Raw genomic sequence first — 20,514 nt, forward strand, 5'->3', positions numbered from 1 at the left:
GCAGAATAATGCACCTGTTGTATAACTGTTCCGCAGAGAAGAGGGCCTAATTACCACTTGGTTGTCTTTGTCAGAACTGCCAAGATGGCACCAATTCAATGTTTCTGCCTGCTAACATTCTGTTAGGTGCTGTCCATATTTTTGAATAAAGTCAATACAGACACTGTCACCAAAAAAACCCATCTGGATTTACGTAATATACTTATTCATTTCTATTTTTGTTTCTAGATGGAATTAACATGAAGAGATATTCTTAGTTCACATGTTATCCAAGCTGCCTATGAACATAAAGTTAGCAATATCTTGAAGTTCCTTAATATTGCACATTCTTAGCAAAAGTTAGCAAAATAAATGTCTATCACCAAAACTCATTTCAATCCTTCCATAGTTAAGAAGTAACTACACCTACAGCTCACATGTGCTGCCTGGGCAACTTACCCTCCCAAGAAAAGTGCCAGATGTGTAGGCCAGGGCCCAGCTGAGAGCTCCATTTCCCTAGGCACTGACCTCTTCCTGTCTTTCGAGTACTTTCTGCAGCTTCTGATCATTTTTCCATGGATGTGATTTAATTTTTACATCTAATGAGGACACACATTGAAATATACATCATGTTGATGTGGCATGATGGAAATGTGACATCACAGAGGGTGGTGGAAGACTAGAATGATAATTTTAAAGTAATAAATGTAAAAATATTCAGACTGAATCAAGCAAAGATCCTTGGTAGATTAACTTGGAAATCCCCACAATGAACCTACAAAGTCGGGTCAATCACCATTTCTACAACAAATTCTTGAAGGATATAAAACTAAACAAGAAGCAAAGGGGTCAGTGAAGCCACCCAGAGATCTGGAGGAGCAGGACACTGCCACTACCTGCAGACCTCAGGGACAAAGGAAAAGCAGAGTCCACAGGACCCAAAGGCTGGGGTCAGCAGCAGCCCTTCCCCACACAGGCTCGTCGCATGGAACAGGATCAGTGGATGGGCCAGAAGCCAGGCGTGGATGGGGGGAGGGAGAGAGTTCCTGGCTTCGCGGACACTGTGGTCAGGGGCCGGCCTCCTGCCACCTGCAGGAGAGCAGGGAATGCACTGGACATGGGCCAGAGAGCGGACCCGGCTGCCAGGTGAGACCGCAGGAGCTACCAATGGGGCACGAGCACCGGGCTCAGAGCTCACCCAGCCAGGAGGTGAGGCCTGGAGCCAGGGCCCCCGCAGGGGCCCCCGCCTCCTCCAGGCTGAGCCCTGATGTCTCAGAGGCGGCAGGCAGGCTGTGACGGGGCTCGGGGGAGGACCCAGTTCCAGAGAACAAAGCAGGGACAGGACTCTGAGGCTACTTCATAGGGGCACCGGTGTGCTGGGGGATCCAGGGGCCACAGCCTCGTCTATGCTGCGTTTTAAGGCAGTAACATGGAACTGTGTGTGCAATTTAAAAATAAGGACTGTGTTCTTATGCTCCTCAAACTCGGGAGGTGAGAGAGGAGTTCAGAGGGGAGGGGAGGTAGACGGGAAGCAGGCTTCAGCAGCTGCCGGCACCTCTCCGAGGGAGAAAGGAGTAGCTCGAGGTTCCTAGGAAAGGGTGGCCCACCTCCCCTCCCTAAGAGGGGCCAGCTCTCTCCCCTGCACCAGAGACCAAAACTGTACATCTGAAACCAAGTCAGTTCAAACTGACAGCAACCATGGTTACTGCTTCTCCAAAAAAAAAAAAAAAAAAACCCTGCTATTTTCAGAGAGTGTCGTGGCTTCTCTGGAATAGGTTCAACGTTTTATTTCCAAGAAACATTTAATTTTGTTTTGTAAGTGTAACAACCCACCATTATTGCAGATTGGATATCAAAATCAAGTGAATGTTTCAGAGTGGAAAACACACACAACAGTGCCCAGACCTCCCGGGAACGCGGAGGACGTGACAGATCAGCCGGCCAGCTTCTGGGCAAGGCACTGGACGGCAGCTCCTCTCTCCCTCGAGTTACACCAAAGAGGATGAGCTCTGCAAAGCCATCATCTACTTTCGGAGGCTGCGGAGAGCCGAAAATTGGAAGGTGAATAGCCACCCCGCAGTGCTCTCTTGGCTCCTCATAAACACTTGTTGACTGCATGGTGAACTGGAAACCCACGAAACAGAGTACTGCTTACTGGCTGCAAGCCTCCCTTGCTCCCTGATATTTGCGGGTAATTACATGACGGTTACGCAGCTGCCAGATGCACAACCTCGATTCTCTTCCTCCTCCGCAGTGAACAGCAAAAAGGCCTGAGCGGAAGGCCTGGTGGCTTTTTGCCTGAGACTAATGAGTCCAAACCCAACCCTGCGAGAGGGACTTGGCACTTTGGTGCTTTCGTCACCTGGCTTCTAGACCAGAAAGCACAGGAGAGACCAGCCGAGGTGGGAGGCGGGTAATTTTATTTTCCAGCCATCTGTGCATACAACATAGGAAAACACAACAAAGTCACCATATGGAGCTAAGCTTTAAATATGCCATCAGGCATTCTGTGAGTTTAAGAAGAAACCAACCAGAAATACAGCCTTTTTGGATTAGTGGAAGAGAAGAATTTATACTGGCTTCAAATGGCCACTGCTCAAACATGCAACCCTCAGGACTCCGGCAGGATTGCTACTGCTGGCTAGGCTGCACTCAGAAACTGCATACAGTTTGCTTACTTATTTATCTACGGTCATAACTAGAACTGAGCTCAGCCTTCACACTGAGCTACTCTCCAGGCTTGTTTACTTTTCATTTTGAGATGGGGTCTTGCTAAATTGTGGGACTTCAGTTTGAGATCCTCCTGCCTCAGACTCCCAAGTGCTGGGATTATAGGTTTTTGTCACCACACTCCACTGCACTGATTAGTTTTTAAAGGGGCTTCTCATCAACACTGCCAGAAACTCGCCGGGTGTGTAAGGCAGGTACCACCCCTGCTCTGACTGAAGCCCCTGATTCCTGCTTGCTCCATCACTGTCAAGCACCTGCCACTCTCCTATGCAGGCCACGCCTAATGGACGCACACGCCCTCTTCTTGCTTCTTCGAGATCGGTGTTTGAACCCACAGGTCCAGGTGCCCTGGCTCTGCAGGAAGCCCCCCAACAGCTCCGAGTGCCAACCTGGAGGAGGACTGCCGCCAGAGTTCCCTTCTTATTTCAGAGGTGGGTTTGGAGCCCTGCCTCCTCAAGGGTCAGTTTGTTCTCAAATGTTTACAAATCACGAGCATGGAGTAGGCTACACACACAGACACACACACACACACACACACACACACACACACACACGCACAGAGGGCTCACCCAGCACAGATAGATGCTTGGGTGCCAAACTTGGTGGCAACACCTTTATGTTCTGGGCAATGGTTTGCACAATTCTGTATGTCTGTCCTTTTCCCTGATGGTTTTCCAATTTGTATTTCCCTGTGTACAAACACTTTGATTATTTCACCATCCTGGCACAATGTCGCATACACTTTTCTCCCCTTTGATGTTGGCCATGGCCACGGCAGAGGAAGCAACTAGAATCCAGGAGGAAGATTTTGGGGCAGGTGGGGAGGGGGACTCACCACAACCCTCCCCCAGCCTCCGAGACGGGGTAGGGTTGCGCATCAAGGCAGCCCAGCCGATTGCCCTGAGCAGAGCCCTCCTGCCCAACATGTGCTAAAGCAAGAGATGAACCTTTGATGCTTTAAGCCACTGATATTTGAGGACTGTTTGTTTTTTTGGCACCGGGGATTGAACTTGGGTCCTTGTGCTTGCAAGGCAGGCAGTGGAACCACTGAGCTAAATCCCCGGCTGGGGACTGTTTGTAAGTGCAGCGGAACACAGTTTGTTCTGACTGATACAACCTCTCCCCAAGAACTGCCACAGGAATTAGGCATCTGAGGCTGCCTTTGGGTTTATAATCTAAGTGGCAAGTAGGCACCCAGAGGGGTGGAGCTGAACTTGTAATTCAATGTTTGCCAAACTGGAGTCCAAGAACTTTGTCGTTGGCATCTGTGAGCTTTCAAGTTTGGGAAACATTATTCTGGGTTATGTCTGTGTAGTAAACACTCTAGGCTTCAACAAAGGAGTTGTGTGTTTTTAAAAATATCTGTTAAATCAATGAACCTACAAATAGTTGAGGCTTTCCAGATTGTAAAGTCCTTGGGAATAAAGGGCTTTATAGGCTGAGGACATGCAAAAACATTGGTTGCAGGTAACCAATAACATGTTCCCACCAGCTTGAACCACAGCGGTACATGCACAACTGTCCCACCAGGCACTTGTACCACCTGAGAGGACTGTGCCATGCCACTCAATGGGACAGTCATGAATGCATCACTGGTGGTTCAAGCCAGCGGGAACATAACACATTCAAATCAGAGCCACCCAGTAGTAAGACACACAAATTTCAGCCCCATTATGACATGTGAAACACCTGACACATTATTAACACCAAAGATGTCAGCGAGTGTAATGGGGATCAGCTTTCTCATCGTGGAGACACAATATCTGACACTCACAACTTAACAAACAGAGGTAGAATCTGGCTCATGGTTTCAGGGGATTCAGTCCATGGCTTGTTGACTCCAGGGAACAAACGTCATGGTGGAAGGATGTGGTGGAGCAAAGCAGCTTATGGCAGCCAGGAAGCAAAGCAGGGAAACGGTGTCTCAGAGGAAGGGGCCAGGGACCGACAGAGTCCCAAAGGGCAAGCTTCCAAGACTCACCCAGACACACCAGGAGTGTGCTTTACTAATCCCCTCGGCAGATCCCAAAACGAAACAAACCAAAGATCCACCTCAACCATCACAGACAGACCTTCCCCACCCCGAGAAGCTTATGTTACGGGGCAGACGGTCTCGCCAGTCTCACAAACACAAAGGCGAAGCACGGCCTGGGAGAAGACGTTCATCCTGCACTCAGGTAACAAAACATCAGTAGCCCAGACTATATAAAAACTCCTGCAAAGCGCAACAGGAAGAAGGCGGACCACGCAAGAGCAGCTTGGCCGGTAAACAATGGGAGAAGCTGGTCAGAGAAGAGGGAGTGTGAAGAGACCTCGGCCTCCCTAGGCCAATCCGGAAAATGAAGGCAGCGCCATGACGGAGCTGGTGTTGCTCGGGGTAAAGTGAGTGCTCAGCTCCTGCCAACCCTGGGTGCGACCCCAGCACCTACATCGATACAGTTCCCACAAATCAACTCAGCACAGACAAGACTGTCCCATGCCGGCAGTTCTTGTCAGGAGGCTGAGGCAGGATTGCTGCGTGTCCGAGGCCAGCCTGGGCTACAGAGCGAGACTCTGTCTCAAAAAAACAAAAAAAAAACAAAAAAACAAAAAGGGGGGGGGAGTATGCAAAGATGGAGTGGAGAGAGAAAACCTTGTGGAAGAGGAAGGAGGAAGAAGCCCAGACGTGAGGGCCTGGTGCCAGGGGGCAGAGAGCTCCCCAGAGAGAAGGCAGCGCGGTGCTGCCCACCGCCAATGCTGGTGGAGGGAGGGGCTATAAACACCTGTGGAGGTCCCACTTTGCAGCCCCACCCTGCTTCCCCCTGCCCCTCTCCATGCCCAAAAGGCCCTCAGGAGCAGAGCGGCAGCAGCGAGGGGTCACAGGGAAAGCGGCAGGGCTGCAATCCTCCGGCCCTCCGGTCACTCCGGACTGGCCGTGTCCATTTAACAGAGCAGATGGCCTTGGTCTTGGGACACAGCTGGGCCCAGGCCATGAACTGACCCGAGGAGTCAGTACCCACACGGCCAGGTGCAGGATTCCCTCTTACCTACAGCCCAACCCCAGGGAGTGCAGGGCCGGGGCCTGGCGCTGGGCTTGAGTTGAAAATGACCCGGAAGTTCACATGCCCTCTGTCACCTCCAACCACCGAGCCGAGATTGCTGTTCCTCCCTCCCTGTCACTTCAAACAGCCAGATGCGTGAGTGCTGGCTCTCCTGGAATATGAATGTCTTTCACAGGAACTAGAAAAACCAGTGAGACGCTCATCTCCCCAGTCACCCGAAGGACATCCTAAAGACAGCTTGCCGTCTTACACAGAGCAAGCGAAAAGAGGAACCAAAGGCCCCTGGGCCTGCTGATCACAGACGGAGGCCCCTTAAACTGAACGAAGGGTGGCTTCGAGCACGAGACGCAGAGCCCAGTGATCAGCGGTGGGCGAGGCTGCATGCAGGGCTGCTCCTCAGAGGGCCTTGTGCAGGCTGTCGACCGAGAGAGCAGGGATGCGTTTAGCAAATGGCGCTGAGACAGCCCCGAGCAGCTTGGGGACCCCTTCGGTGTAAATGGTAACTACAGCTGTCAGTCAGTAAGGGTCACTGCAGTCCAGCCGCAGGCACTGTGTCACTGACCCTGGCCACACTGGGAGGGACGATTATTGTTGTCCTCCTCCCTCCAGCCCTCCCTTCCTCTCTCTCTCTTCCCAGGCAATGCTTAGCCCCTGGGCTACATCCCCAGCCCATCCCCACTTTGCACATAAGTGCTTGGGATTCACAGACACCAAATGGCTGTGCCAGGTCACTGAGCTAGGAGGTGAAGAACCACCTCAGGGCTCAAATCCAGGAGTCTGATTCCCGGGTCTAGCCTGCCCTTGGGCTTCAGCCATGGCGGGAAGACTCCCTGTGTCTCTTGGCTGCCCGGTTCCCCTGGGGCTGCGCCTTGAGCTTCCTCTGGACCATCTCCAACCAAGAGAATCCGAACCCGGAGCACCCCCCCACACTCCCTCCACCCTGTCATAAATGTACAGTCTGCGGCAAATGCTTAATCTCCAGCAACTGCCTCCACCCACTGACTGTTCCAAATAAGTTGGCATAAGAAAAAACCTACAGATCTAGGTGAAGAATTGTGGTTAGTTAAGGAATTGTACTGCAGCTCTGGGGTAGAGCACTTTGCTTGCATGTGAAAGGCCCCCGGTGCGATACAAAAAAAAGGGAGGAAGAAAAAGAAGAAAAAAAAAATCTACTTTAGGCAAAGAGCCAATTCACTCAGTCTAAACACAGCAGAAATAACAAAAAACAATGTCTGGGGAAAATAACACGTGACCGAAACCAAGGCCACACACAGCTGCGACCAGAAGCAGAATGAACTCTCTGGGTTATCAACTCACAGCATGAGGCTCCCCTCTCGGAGAATACTTCTTGCTGCCAGTATCAGTTCAGCAAAGACTTCAAACCAATGGTGATAAAAGATGCACTTATCTTTCTCAAAAAGATTGTTTATAAGAACTGGAGCCAGGTGTGCCCCGCCCCCAAAAGTCCCAGCACTCTGGGCGGAGCAGGGAGGGTCATGAATCAAGAGTCCAGCCCGGGCTGGGAACGTAGCTCAGGGTGAAGGCCCTGGGTTTAATCCCCCGTATTGCAAATGAATACATACATACATACGAAACAAATACAATTTTCTTAAAAGGTAGGAAGAGGCAGCTGTTGGCAAAGGCCTGGCAGGTAGGGGACACAGCCCTGCTTGTCAGTCTGCCATGCCTGTGGTGTAAGCATTCCCACCGTAGCAGATTTCAAGCTACCAAGATGACAAACAGGTAAAACTGGGCCAGGGAGTGCACAGTCCACACTCAGGAGGCTGAGCAGTTGAAGGCCACACCGTCTGTCTGTCTGTCTGGCGGCTCCAGTGCTCCGTGCTCTCAGCCCCGCTCCGGTCGCACCTCTTCCTGCAGGTGGATGTGGGCGCTATCACGGTTATTCCCACCTGTTCTTACTGAGGCTGTGCTGCTACTACGGACGGCTCAGGTGGTGGGCGGTGGTGGGCGGTGGTGTGCAGGAACCGGCCCAGGTCAGCAAGGAAGGGGCTCTGTCCGCTCCCACCTGCTGACTTTCACCTTGCTCTTCCATGCCACACATTCCCTCCTTAGTGAAGCTTTCCCAACGCCCCAGAATTTTTACTCCCAAAATAGTTTTTCTTACAAAATTTTACTTTCCCATTATAAAATTCGTACTCATTAGAGACTACGGAAAACTTCCAGGAGAAAGGGGGAAAAGTCCCTTGTGGCCCCACCTGCCACTCACCAGCACACTAGTTTGGATCTTCAATGTCACCTGTAGGGCAGGCTTGGTCCCAGAGTGGTGGAATGTTTAAGGGGTGGGGCCTGGTGGGATGGCTTCAGGTCTCTGAGAGGGTGCTCTTGAGGGGGACAGCAGGACCCCGGCCCCTTCCCTTCGAAATTCTCCTCCCATTCTGCTTCCCAGGGTGCTCCCTGCCATTGCCATCTGGAACCGCGCCAGAGGTCCAAGAGCAACGGTCCACCAGACCATGGACCAGACACTCCGAAACCGTGATCCAAAGTGCACCTCTTTCCTCTGGAAGAGGTCACCTCGGATGTGTATGTGTTCTATTGGCGGGCAGTGATCCCTCTCGGTACTCTTGCCTTCATGCCCTACATGATGACTGTATTTAAGGGAGAGCCCCTCCTGGGGAGAGACGAGTGTCACCCCGCGGCATCTGCCGTCCCCACTCCCCAGCTAACACCTGACAGTGGCTGGCGGTCCCCCATTAATCCAGGCACTTCAGCCCAACGTCTTCCCAGCTTCTCATGCCCATCCTCAGTCGTCCTCATCGGAGCTGAAGCGGGCTTTCTTCATCTGCTGACACAAACTTCGACAGCCCTGTCCCCGGCGGGCAGCGGGCACCCCCTTACCTGCATCCCTCTCATCCTCTGGAACCAGGCGATGGTGTCGCTGATGGTGTAGACACGCACGTGGCCCATGTGCAGCTTGCCCGAAGGGTAAGGGAACATGGAAAGCACGTAGAACTTTGGCCTCGATCTCTAGGAGACAGTGACAGTGGATATTCATCAAGCGCGTCCTGGGAACTCCATACACAGTAATATTTTGGTACTTTACTCGAGGTAATAACTTTGACATTTTCAAAGTTTCCTTTTCAAAAGCTGTTGTTACATAAATGGACAAAAATGTTAAAAACCAAAATTCAAAGCCCTGGTTTAACTGAAAGAATGTCCACAATAATGCTGAACAACGTCCAAGTACCAGTTACCCATGTTTATCATTAACAATTTTTCCCTTAAGGCGAGGGATGCAGCTCAGTGGTTCCTGCCTGCCTCACAAGCCCAAGGTCCTGAGCTCCATCCCTGCTACCAAAAGGCAAATAAACAATTCTTCCCTTTTAAAAGCTTCTAAGACACCATCTGTCTAGGTTTTATTTATTTATTTTTTCAGACAGGGTCGCTATGTAGTTCAGGCTGACCTTGAACTCACTGTGTAGCCCAAGCTGGTCTCAAACTTTCGGGGATCCTCCTGCTTCAGCCTCCCGCGTGCTGGGATTACAGGTGTACGCCACCACACCCAGCAAGTCATAAAGAGCTCTTTCTAATTGAAGCTCAAACACACATCCGTATACTTCAAGGAAGCGACATCGAATCACGCAGCTATGATATCTCTAAAAACAGGAGCCCAGCTTCCCCACAGCTATGCTCAGACCGCGAGCCCTCAGGGAGAGCAGGACCCCGAGGCCCCAGTTTGGTCTTGAGCACCTCAGTGCACGGTGAGCTTAGCTTTCAGCCGGTGAACGCTGTGAGAAGAGCTTAACCAACAAAGGGTACAGGTGGCTGTTCCCAGGGTGACAAACAGGCGGATGTGAATCAGAGCTGCCATGCAGCGTCTCAGAACTGTGCCCGGCAGAGCAGAGACCGGTAGGGAGTCCTGACTGGGTCGCTGGCTCCACCTCTTTCTCCATCCGCCCCTGACGGGAGTCGAGTGACCATCAGATAACTTGGTCAGCCTTGTGGGAGGACTTTTTAACAGAGAGCATTTTCTCTGGCCTAGTTCCAATCCTGTCCGGGTAATAGAGGGCTTCTCTTCCCGGGCACAGGTTGTATGTGAGTGTGCGTGTGTGTGTGGACGTACAGCGGTCCCCTGAAGGAAGGAAGGGCAGCAGGGACAGTGTCTGTGGCTCACTGACAGTGGGACTGGCTGTGGTTACACTGCGCAATCAGGGATCGAACTCAGGCCCTTGCACTTGCGAGGCAGGCGGCGGAACCACTGAGCTAAATCCCCAGCCCAGCACTGCGTGATTTATTTCTGCCATTCTGTCCTTACTCCCTTTCTTGGGCTTTCGGGGACTTTTGTAAGGTTTTGCTTCTCTGGAAGCAATGAAAACAAATGCTAGAAGATTCAGAACGCTTCTTGTTTACATATGTGGGAGGGTGGTATTTTTCCCCTAAATTTGTTTTTGGGGTTTTTTTGGTACCAGGATCGAACTCAGGACCTTGTGCGTATGAGGCAGGTGCGGTGCCACTGAGCTACATCCCCAGCCCCTAAATATTTCCAAGACTGACAATGGACACAGCCAATCGCAATCAGGGGCAAAGGAACCAGAAATCAAATCTTGCCAAGTTCCGAAACTTGTTTCAGCAAAGACGTTAAACAAGCCTTTAACAGATTCACTAACCAGTGGTACAAAAAAGAAGGCCTAGAGTTGGGCTTTTCTCTCTGCTGCCTGCCTGCTGGAAGCAGCCAACATCAGTGACGCTGCCCCGGGGAGAGAGGATGAAGGGCTCTGGAGGGTGCACGACCCTAGTCACCTGGGGCCGCCAGAACAACAGCCGCAAAGATCTACAGACAGAGGGAGCAGGCAGGGCCTTGGTCATGCCTTGAGAGATGCCGAGTTCCACACTCCTAGGGAACCTCCGAGTGTGGGAGACACCCCGGGACACAGGAGTCCGTGCAGTCTCCTGAGAAGGTGAGTCAGACTGCAGACGGAGCTGGGGCTCCCATGCTCGGCACCACAAAGGGAGAAGTGTGTGCGACGCACTGACAGTCTTCTCGGCCGGTGAGCAGGCCCACAAGGCAGGGGCAACAGCTCATTCTTTGACTGAGTGCCCAAATAAAATCGAGAACACCATCCACCTTCCTGTGATGAATCAGGCATCGCTTTTTCTTGGGGAACTTGTAGAGATACGGGAAAACACTTTGTTAGAGTCCTTTGGGCACTAGAAAAGCAGAAAAAAGCTTTGACATACGTTATTTCTAGCTTTTCATTTTAGAGTTTTTACATGAGCCATTTTTATTTTATTATAATCACCTTATTTTATCACACTAATGTTTATTCCACTACACTATACTGACTCAGCAATTGTGCACCAAGATTTTCCACAGTACTGCTTCTTCGCTGTCATCTCCCTTTTTTTGGTGCCGGGGATCGAACTCAGGACCTTGCACTTGTGAGGCAGGCAGCAGCACCACTGAGCTAAATCCCTGGCCCAATATCATCTCCTTTTTGTATGTTTGTTCAGTGAAGATTAAACAGCAAAATCAAATGATTCATTCTATATTAGCTAAGCCAAACTCCAAACCTGGGTTTATAAAAGAGACATAGAAAAGTATTGCTAGCAAAAGTCTTTAATATTCATGACATTTTTGTTTATTGCAGAAAATGTACTCAGCTGACAGCCTGCTCCTGCCTTTTAATTTTCTGCGTGAATTAAGGCACTTTCCCCTGTGACAATGAAATGAGTTTCATTTTGTGGGGGTGGAAAGGACAGGGGAAATTATGGGACTTTGTTATAATTGAGCAGGAATTTGACTGAAAGAGAAATTTTTGTAGTTACATAAAAGTGTAAGAATTTAAGCCTTTAAGAGAAATTAAGCGATGGGGAGAAGGCTCTTCCAAGCGGGCCCTGTTATTTTTGTCACCTGTAGAAGAGTACAGTTCTGATTTGTCTCTTTCTGGGTCGCACTTGGAAGCTGCAGCTGGCCCCAGAGGCTGCAGGACTCTGCTCCACCAGCTTTGCCACCAGCCAGCAGCCCAGGCACATCCCTGTGCCCTTCTGGGCTGTGTGCAGTCAGCCGAGAAGGATCTCCAAGGCTGGGCTTGAGTCCTGGCTGTGCCACCGCTGGCTGGGGATCTCAGCAAGTCCCCAAACCTCCCTGCAGGCTCGGCTGTCTTCCCCTGGAATGAGGACAATAATCCCTGTCATGGATGCCCTAGGGGCAAGGGGCGCCTGTCTTCATGGCCTCCGGCCATGGATGCCAACAAAGGCCGCTGACCAAAGTAACCCTGGAGACCAGGCACGGTCACCTGTGTCCTGCAGGCAGCGCCCCTGCTTTGGCTGGCACCCCAGCCTGACAGACCCTAGATGACACTGGGGAGGGCGCACAGTGGCCTGCAGAGGGGACACGAGGAGCGACTCCCAAAGCCACGGGGCAGGGTGGGGAAGCTCTCTCTGGTCAGAGAGGGCCTGGAGGGTAGGCAGGTCCCCTTGGGATTCCTCCTGACCACCAGGGTTCTGGGGAGTGTGGGGTACCCGCTTGCATTCCCACAGGTCCCTCACCTGGGCTGGCGTGGAGGTGGTGCTACCTGCTGCCTTCATTAGCTAGATTACTCCCAGAGATGGGGGAGACGACCACCAGAAAGACACCTGGCTCAGGGTAAAATGCTCATTAGACGGAAGTCTTTTTTTCACATGTTCATTATGGCCAGGTGTGGTGGCACACGTGTGACTGCAGCTAGTCAGGAGGCAGAGGCTAGGGGACTGAGTCCGAGCCAGCCCGCCAAACTTAGCAAGACTCAGAATAAAACCCTCTCTGGGCTGCGGACGGAGCTCGGTGGTAGCAGAGTGCTTGCCTAGCACACAGTTCAAGCCCCAGGACTAGGGGAAAAAGGTGACGATGTAAGACTTCTGACTTCTAAAATCTCATTTTGAAAAAGCCACCTCCTTTGGTGGACTGCAGAGTCCCCTAACCGCACAGTGAGATCGTGAGTGTGCGGCTTCAGCAGATGCTCAGCTCCTGACAGACACCACATGTTTCCATCCGCCTGTATCTTTATTTACGTAACACCTCAGCTTGTGAAATGTGTTCAGCCACATTCTCTTATTTGGCTTCAAAACACGTCAGTGTGATAAGCAGTGAGGGCCTGGACACCCAGGCATTAACGGGCTGGGGCACAGGGTTCCGGGCCACAGCAGGGTCACGGCCAGCCTCGGTGCCCCCACCCAGCGCTCTGTCCACCCGGCTCCTCCCCATCCATTCCTAAGTCGGAGCCTGCAGGGGACTCCCCAGCATCACTTCAGCCACTCCCTCACTTGTGGAAACAGTCAGCTCCCTCCATCTCAAATTTTTAAAACTATACGCTTAAGATGAATGAGATGTCACAAAATCCATAAGCCACAGCTTCAAAATGTCTGGAAACCAATGAATTTCAATCTAAACTGAAAGAGGGGAAAACACAAAGCGAACTTTACTTGCTCACTGAGAATTAAACCGCTCCCTAGAGTCTATTTCCTGAGGACACTGAGCTGTGTTATCTGGTCACGGTGACACACGGCTTTCCACTGGTAATCAGGTAAAAGTCAGGCTTTCGGGTAGGATCATACAGCACACGCGAACCTTCCTTTTCATCATCTCATTTTACTCCTTACAGACCGTGCCTCTCCCGACTCCCAGATTTCCTTCCTAACCAACGTCAAAAGCACCCTCTGGCTGCATATGCACTGCTCCCCTGCTCCCTCCCCATTCTTCTTAACTGTCAGCCTCCCAGGAAGGAAGGTCGCTGTGTGCCACAGCAAGGATCAGAGTGGGGGAAGGTGAGGCCCCAGTGGGATGTGCTCAGGTCTGTGCCGCTCATCACCATCATGAAGGCAGTTGGCACGCGCGAGTCAGGCCCCTCCAGTACGCGCGCTGCTCTGGTCCTATTCAAAGGATTCATGGAACAAATTGCATCGTTTGGACCAATGTTACGGAGTCAGGGTGTTCACATGCAAGGCCGATCTTGCTGGGGCTGTTCCCAGAGAAGGGCGGAAACCATGGAAACCAGCTACAGCAGTGCACCCGGCGGTGGAGGACCGACCTTGTGCATCTGGACCACGAGCCATGGGCTCGGGACCCATCTGGCTGCCACTGCAGGGTGGGACGGCAACCCCAGGCCATACTGGGCAAAGGCTGGTACCCCCGAGCCCTGGTGCTGGAGCGGCAGAACAGGGCTTCAGGCCAAGGTCACCCAGGGAAGGGCAGCTGCCATCCTGGAGTATCACACTGCACCTGCCAGCTCCGTCTGCTGCCCCACCATGCAGCAGACCATAGTGGACCCCCACCTCCCAGTGCTGCTGTTCTGATGAGTTTGCCCCCATAAACGCCGCTCCGGAATGCCTGCAAGCTGCTCTCTGCCACACACCAGCACCCCAGGAAGCAGTTGGGGGCCAGTATCATCACCCTGTGGTTAGGTGAGAAAACCAAAGCACAATGCTGGCCATGGTGGCGCACGCCTGTAATCCTAGCACTCGGGAGGCTGAGGCAGGAGGATCACTGCAACGTCAAGGCCAGCCTGGGCTACCTAGTGAGTTCAAGGCCAGCCTGAACTACCTAGTTAGTTCAAAGCCAGCCTGAACTAGAGTGAGACCCTGTCTCAAAAGACCAAAAGAAAAATGCAGCACGGAGGCTCAGTAACTTGGCTTCAGGTCACACCTTCCTAACTTACCTGAACCAGGCAATCTGACCCGAGTCCAAGCCCCTGGCCCCCTTCTCCTCCTTCATACTCACATCAGCTTCGGAAACTGTGCAGCCTTGCTCCTTTATTCGCTGATGCCACCATTTCTCCACGGCCTTTCTCGTCTGCATCGTGTACACTTTTGTCCACTTCCCCGTGGCGCTGTAAATACTTCTGGTCCATCCTAGGATTCCTTTCCGTTCCCACCCCGGGACACTGGGGCTGCCACTCAGCTGCCTTGTCAGAAGCGAGGCACAAAAACCCAGCCTGGGCCAGACGGAGGCCATGTTTCCCGAGGTGCGGGCTGCAGGGCGGGCAGGAGAGCAGCTTGTCCTTCCGGTCAGCACGGCCCAGCTCACCCTGCCCGGTCACATGCTTTCTCCTCTTCTGAGGATGAGGACTCTTCCCTGAAAGGGACATTTGAGAAGTTCACTCTAGCTACACACAAACTTTTCAATGGAAACTATAAAGGTGGTCCGAGTCCCCAAACACCAAAGATACAAAACCCTTTAGGAAGAAAGGGAGCCCACGTGCAGGCAGGAAGTTCCCGGGTGGCAGGGAGGCAACGGAGCCCCTTGTCTTCCCTTTAGACCACTGGCTCTGCCCAGGGTGCTGCTCAAGCCAGCTCTTTGGGCCTCAGCAGAGTTTTAAGCCCCGCCTGGCATGGCCAAGGCTCAACCATCAGAAGGGACTGCAGCACAGCAGGTCCAGAGACTCCGTACCATCCCGGGCTTTGACAGTTTGCACTACGGGTTACACAGGCCTGACAGGCTAAGGCAGGAAACAACCACTATGTAGCAGGCTGCTCGTTAGTTCTTCATCCTTTTACCAAATATGTATTGAGTGCCATTAGGTCCACATACAGTTCCAGAAACAAGGAGTGGAGCTGTGAACAGGAGTTAAGGCCCAGCTAGGTTGAGGCTCAGTGGCAGAGCACATGCTTCACTTACACGAGGCCATGAGTTTAATCCCCAGTAATGGGGAAAGAAAGAAAGAAAGGCAGGCAGACAGACAGACCATTCTTTCATAGCAATTACATACTAGTAGGGAAGCAAGTGAGAAACAAATACGCCACGTGAGGGGGCACATGCCTATAATCCCAGCTTCTCAGGAAGCTGAGGCAGGAGAATTGCAAGTTCAAGGCCAGCCTGGGCAACTTAGTGAGACCATGTCTCAAAATAAAAAATAAATTTGGTAGAGCACCCCTACCAACTCCCCAGAGTCAAATAAATAAATAAATAGCAGTGGTGAATGCTATATAATTTTTGGAATACAACCCATATGTTGGGGCATACCAAGATATCCAGATGCAATTCAAAATTCAACTTTAATGTTTCATTGGTTTCATCCGTAGGTGAATTTCAGAAAGGACTTCATTGAAAAAAAAAAAACCCACGTTTTATCACTGTTGAAAGTGTTGAGATGAGATTTCATCAAATATTTAAGATAAATGACTAAATACCCTAAACCCTTAGCCTTCTTACATAATAGCACTGGAGAGGTGCTACAAGTGAAAAAACAGATCTTTCAAAAATACGACAGAAAAAAAGAAACTGGACGCTTAGACCAGTGTCAATTCTGATTCTCTCGTTTCCCATTGTCTACTAGGGATTGGCCTGTTTCACCAAGGTACTGGATCACAAATTCACCCAGGAAGGTCACTACAGGCCTATAAAAATGGAACCCAAACTCACGTGAACTGTCACCAGTGTTGCCATTTACCAGCGAATCTGCCAAACTTGTTTTTAGACTGGATCTTGCTGGGCAAGACTGTGGACAGATCAATACAAGCAGCAGGAAGACAGTCATTCTTTCACTTAAAACCCTAATCTGTCTCTGTAGCTTACACTCTGCATCACATAGTGACACTCCCTGTCTGCACCACCAGAATAAGCTGTTACATAATACCTGGCTCCCTAATAACCTCTGCTTTGCATAAGCTAATGGACTGAAATTCCTGAATCACATCTGGGTATATAAAAGAACTTAACAATGGGCATGGTGGGACATGCTTCTGATCCAGGCACTTGGTAGGCTGAGGCAGGCAGATCACTGAGAGTTTGAGGCCAGACTGAATTACAAAGCAAGACCCTGTCTCAAAAAAAAAAAAGCATTTAAAGTTCATAAAGACCAAAGCACAAACACGTCAGAAAGTGATGGATTATTCAATGAATATGGAAAATTTTCAAATGACAGCCTTACTTCATATCATAAACTACTGCCAATTTCAGAAAAATTAAAAAATGGTTTTTAAAGTATCATAAGACAAGATGAAAACACAGAGGAGTATTAATTAATGTTGACAAGGCACAAGATGTTCTGTTCTGAGCATAAAAACAATAGAAAGATTCCCAAGGGAAAATATTAATAAACCTGAGTCTCAAAAAGTAAAATATTGGGCCGGGGATTTAGCTCAGTGGTTTCACCGCCTGGTGCACAAGCACAAGGACCCGAGTTCGATCCCCGGTACCAAAAAAAAAAAAAAGTAAAATATTTGTATATCAAAAACATCATGGCCAATATTAGCAAATAATGAGTTCAATAAAATTTGTGTCAAAACTACTACAACAAAAGGTTATCCAACTCCAGGAAGAGTTCACGTGTGAAAAGAGAAACACCAAGAACCTAATGTTAGACATGGGCAAAGACGCGGGCTGAGGGTGTAGCTCAGCGGTAGACCTCTTCCTCAGTGAGCAAGGACCGGATTCAATCCCCAGCACCAGGAAAAGGGGCAGGGAGCAAAGGAAAACAGGACAGAAGAGGCACAAATGGTTAAACATGTGAAAAAGATCAACCTTAAAACTAACCAAACAAATACAAATTAAAACAAACATTTTGCTCATCAGACTGGCAAAAACGTGTGTAAATGAAATGAAATACACATTTTTATATACTGCTAGGGGAAGGTAAGTTGATTTCTGCTCTCTCAGGAGCAGTCTGGTAATATGCGTCAAGATCTTTTAAGAGAACTGGGGTCATGGCTCAGTGGTAGCGCATGGGTTCAATGCCCTGCACAAAAACCAAAACAAAACAGAGAAGCACAGGATGTACTCTAAGTTTTTGTGCTGAGGATGTAGTTCAGTGGTAGAGCGCTTGCCTAGCATACATGAGGACCTGGGTTCTATCCCCCATAGATCAATCAATCAATAACTAAATAACTTCAGGTTTTTATTGGCTAGGAAGACTCACCAGGAACCAGTGGTTTGTACCCATGGCTACGGTTTTACAGAACTTCCTGGCTCTCCGCCCTATTCCCTTCCTTTACTTCCCAGGCCCTACTCTTGACTACTCCAAGTACCTCTCTTTCAAAGTCTAACGGCCCTTCCTCTTCCTAACCTTAAGGGCAGCTATTGTGTTTGGAGACTGTAATAAAAGGAACGTGGATGTGTGGCTTAGGTCACGTTTATGAACAACTTGGCCCTTTTATCCCTTAGCTGTGCCTCACCCTCTTCCTTCACTTGCTTGCAACCCTGTCTCCTCCTCCACATTCTTCCACAGCATCAATCCCCAGTACTCTACCCCACTTCAGAGTCGGCCCTGACCTCAGCCATACTTGGAGGTTCAGGTTAAGGCTTTTGAGGTCAGAAGGGACCTAAGAACTGGACCCAAAATGATGATCATGTATAGAGAAACTTGGAGTAAGACAGTCAAAGAAACAGAATCCAGGAGAGAAGCACCTGAGGGCATTTGTGTACAAACAAAATAAGGAGGAAGAATGTACCTGGGGAAATCTGATTAAAGAAATTATGTTTTTAAAATACACGTTTTGTGTTTTGCAGTCACTAATTCCCTGTGTGACCCCAGGCAGCTTATTTCCTGTCTGGAAATTCATCTCTCTACTAGATAAGGCAGTAGACCCAGATGATTTCCGAGGTTCTTCGGGACATAACGTGCTATGGTAACGACCTGGGCCCCAAAGACGCCACCGATGACCCCTGACTGGGTCCAAACCCTGAGCCCAGCGGCAGAGATCCAGGGATGAACTGGGCACAGGAGCGGTGGGGAGAGGGAACGCGAGTGGAAAACCGCGCGAGAACGGGCGAGTTTCTGGGAAAGGATCCAGAGCTAGGGAAAGGGCCTGAGGCTTAACGATCCCGAAGACAGGCTCTCCGAGACTTCCAGGTCCGAAGCTGCCTGGTCCCAGGCCCACCTCTCCCTGCCCGTACCTTCCTTTCTGACCCCAGAAAATCGGGCCCTCCCGGCCTGCGGAGAGATCAGTCTGGCCGCGTCTCTCGACCAGCTGAGCTTCGGCAGGGGTTTACCTGCTCACAGGCTCTGGCCTGCAGCTCCTCTACGCCTCGTTCCCCGAGCCTTTAGGTGCACACGGCCCGGCCCATCCCTATGGGCGCCGCCATGTTGGCAGAACAACAACTTTATTGATAGCGGCGCCGCAGACACGGACAGGCTGGGCAGAGCGGGAAGGGGCGGAGCGACTGCTCTGGCTCCGGGCCCCGCCCCCAGCCCGAGTGTCGCGCTTCCGCCGGGGCTTTTGCCAAGTGTCTGCCTTCAATGCAGTACTGTCTTTCTGCCTCGGGGTTATTACAATTGCGGCAGAGGCCTGGGAGCTGTTAGTTTGGTGGCGCCTGCTTAAACCAGGCAGTAGGTGGTGACAAGTGCGCTGGGATAGTCTGGAGGCCCCGGGTTCCAGTCCCCAGGTGGCAACCACCCACTGGGCTTGGGCGGGTCCCTTGGCCTCTAGATCTCTAGGGATCCAGTGAGGGGTGAGGCATCTTTGCCTAGTTTGCTAGATCTCTAGCCCTGGAGGGGGATTACCTGGCCAATACCAAAGTACTGTACAGACACTTTTCTCTCCCAGTAAGCAGGCGGGGAGTGGAAAAGCAGGACGCACCCCTGCCACACACACAACACCCTCTTTTCCTGACTTCATATGTCCAAGTCGGCCCTGGGCCCCCAACCCGGCCAGCCAGTTCTTGCTTGTGATGATCAATGAATTGCAAACCAGTGATGTTAAGGTCAACTTTTTTAAAAGGTAAATCCTGTTTAAAGGAGAATTTGAAGAACATATATGTGGGCAGTCAGGAATACTGCAATGAATTAGCTAATTGTGCAAAATGGTTGATAATCCTATAGGACAAGAAAAAATAATGTTTGAGGGTCTCTTTTTTCTAGGGCTGAAATCAGTTGTACCTCTACCCAATAAAATTCCCCCGTTGCTGTTAGTTGGCTACTTCTCTTCTTACAGACGTGCGCAGTGGTCACTGAGAACGAAGATAATGGTGCACAGGCACACACAGTCCAATCCCCTGTGCTCTCCTCCCAGGGGTACACTGGAATGTCTTTTGCCCATTTCCTGGTCTTTAGCAAGTTTTCCTGACAGTTCAAAATCCAAGTACCTCATTATTCAAAGTGTGGACCCTCACCTGGGAACTTGCTGGAAATGAGAATATCAAGGTCTGCCCCAGACCTGCTGGATCAGCCTGCGTTTTAGCAAGACCCACAAAGGATTCTAGGCACTTTCAAGTTCCAGATGTACTGTCCTAGAACGTGAGAGTTAAAAGAGGTTTGGAAGAACTCTATTCCACTCTGCTCGTTTTACAGACGTACAAACCGAGGCCTGATGGAGCTGTCTTGCTCAAGGTTATGTGCAAATTAGTAAAAGGTTGGAGATTTTCAAAAAGGTGTCTCCAGTCTGTGAAAATGCTGTCCTTTCGAATTGCACAATGGAATAGAACATCTGGTCAAGTCCTCTTACATCAAAGAGGCAGGTGCTGAAGCCCACAGACAGGCACAGCCCCCCAAGGCCACACATCTAGTGGGTGACACACCCAGGTCTCTTGGTCTCTCCAACCCCAACACAGGTTGTTGAGTTTAAACTGTTACCATGAAAGCACGGATGGGTGTGTTAATCTGTTACCCTGAAGGCGGACATTCATGTACCACTCCGGTCAGTTCTGTGTAGTGATGTGTCCCTTTCTCTAATTACTCCTTGTACCTCTATCCTTATTTTGGTTTAAAAGCCCTCTTTCCTGTTATGAATAAAAGTTAACATTGACATTTCTGGAAGATTATTTCAAGTGGAATTTTTCTAAAAGTCATTTGCTTTACTGAAAGTTGCTATTTTTACATCAAAGAAGACGGTAGCA

The 20,514-nt window shown here is 50.5% G+C and overlaps 1 protein-coding gene across 7 annotated transcripts in view; it reads right to left on the minus strand.

Moving 5' to 3' along the window:
* Nucleotides 1-18,812, minus strand: part of Lars2 (leucyl-tRNA synthetase 2, mitochondrial) — a 106,274-nt gene extending 87,462 nt beyond the window's left edge. For 3 of the 7 annotated variants that reach the window (XR_002394455.2, XM_004835045.4, XM_021257245.2), the window contains exons 1-3: nt 18,673-18,812; nt 14,464-14,817; nt 8,607-8,735 (exon numbers count right to left, since the gene is read on the minus strand). Coding sequence is in view for 6 of the 7 variants with exons in the window: in XM_004835045.4 (XP_004835102.1) it covers nt 8,607-8,735; nt 14,464-14,697 (363 nt within the window). In the remaining variant the exon portion in view is untranslated. Of the gene's footprint in view, nt 1-8,606; nt 8,736-9,172; nt 11,876-14,463; nt 14,818-16,104; nt 17,278-18,576; nt 18,598-18,672 lie in introns of those variants that run through there. The other 4 variants (XM_013072657.3, XM_087186876.1, XM_087186878.1 and 1 more) reach the window with 4 other exon arrangements.
* Between the last annotated feature and the right edge of the window lie 1,702 nt (nt 18,813-20,514).

This window comes from Heterocephalus glaber, unplaced genomic scaffold, assembly GCF_053883595.1.
Source record: "Heterocephalus glaber isolate CG9 unplaced genomic scaffold, H.glaber_assembly_v1.0 deba00001504, whole genome shotgun sequence".
Lineage (NCBI taxonomy): Eukaryota > Metazoa > Chordata > Mammalia > Rodentia > Bathyergidae > Heterocephalus > Heterocephalus glaber.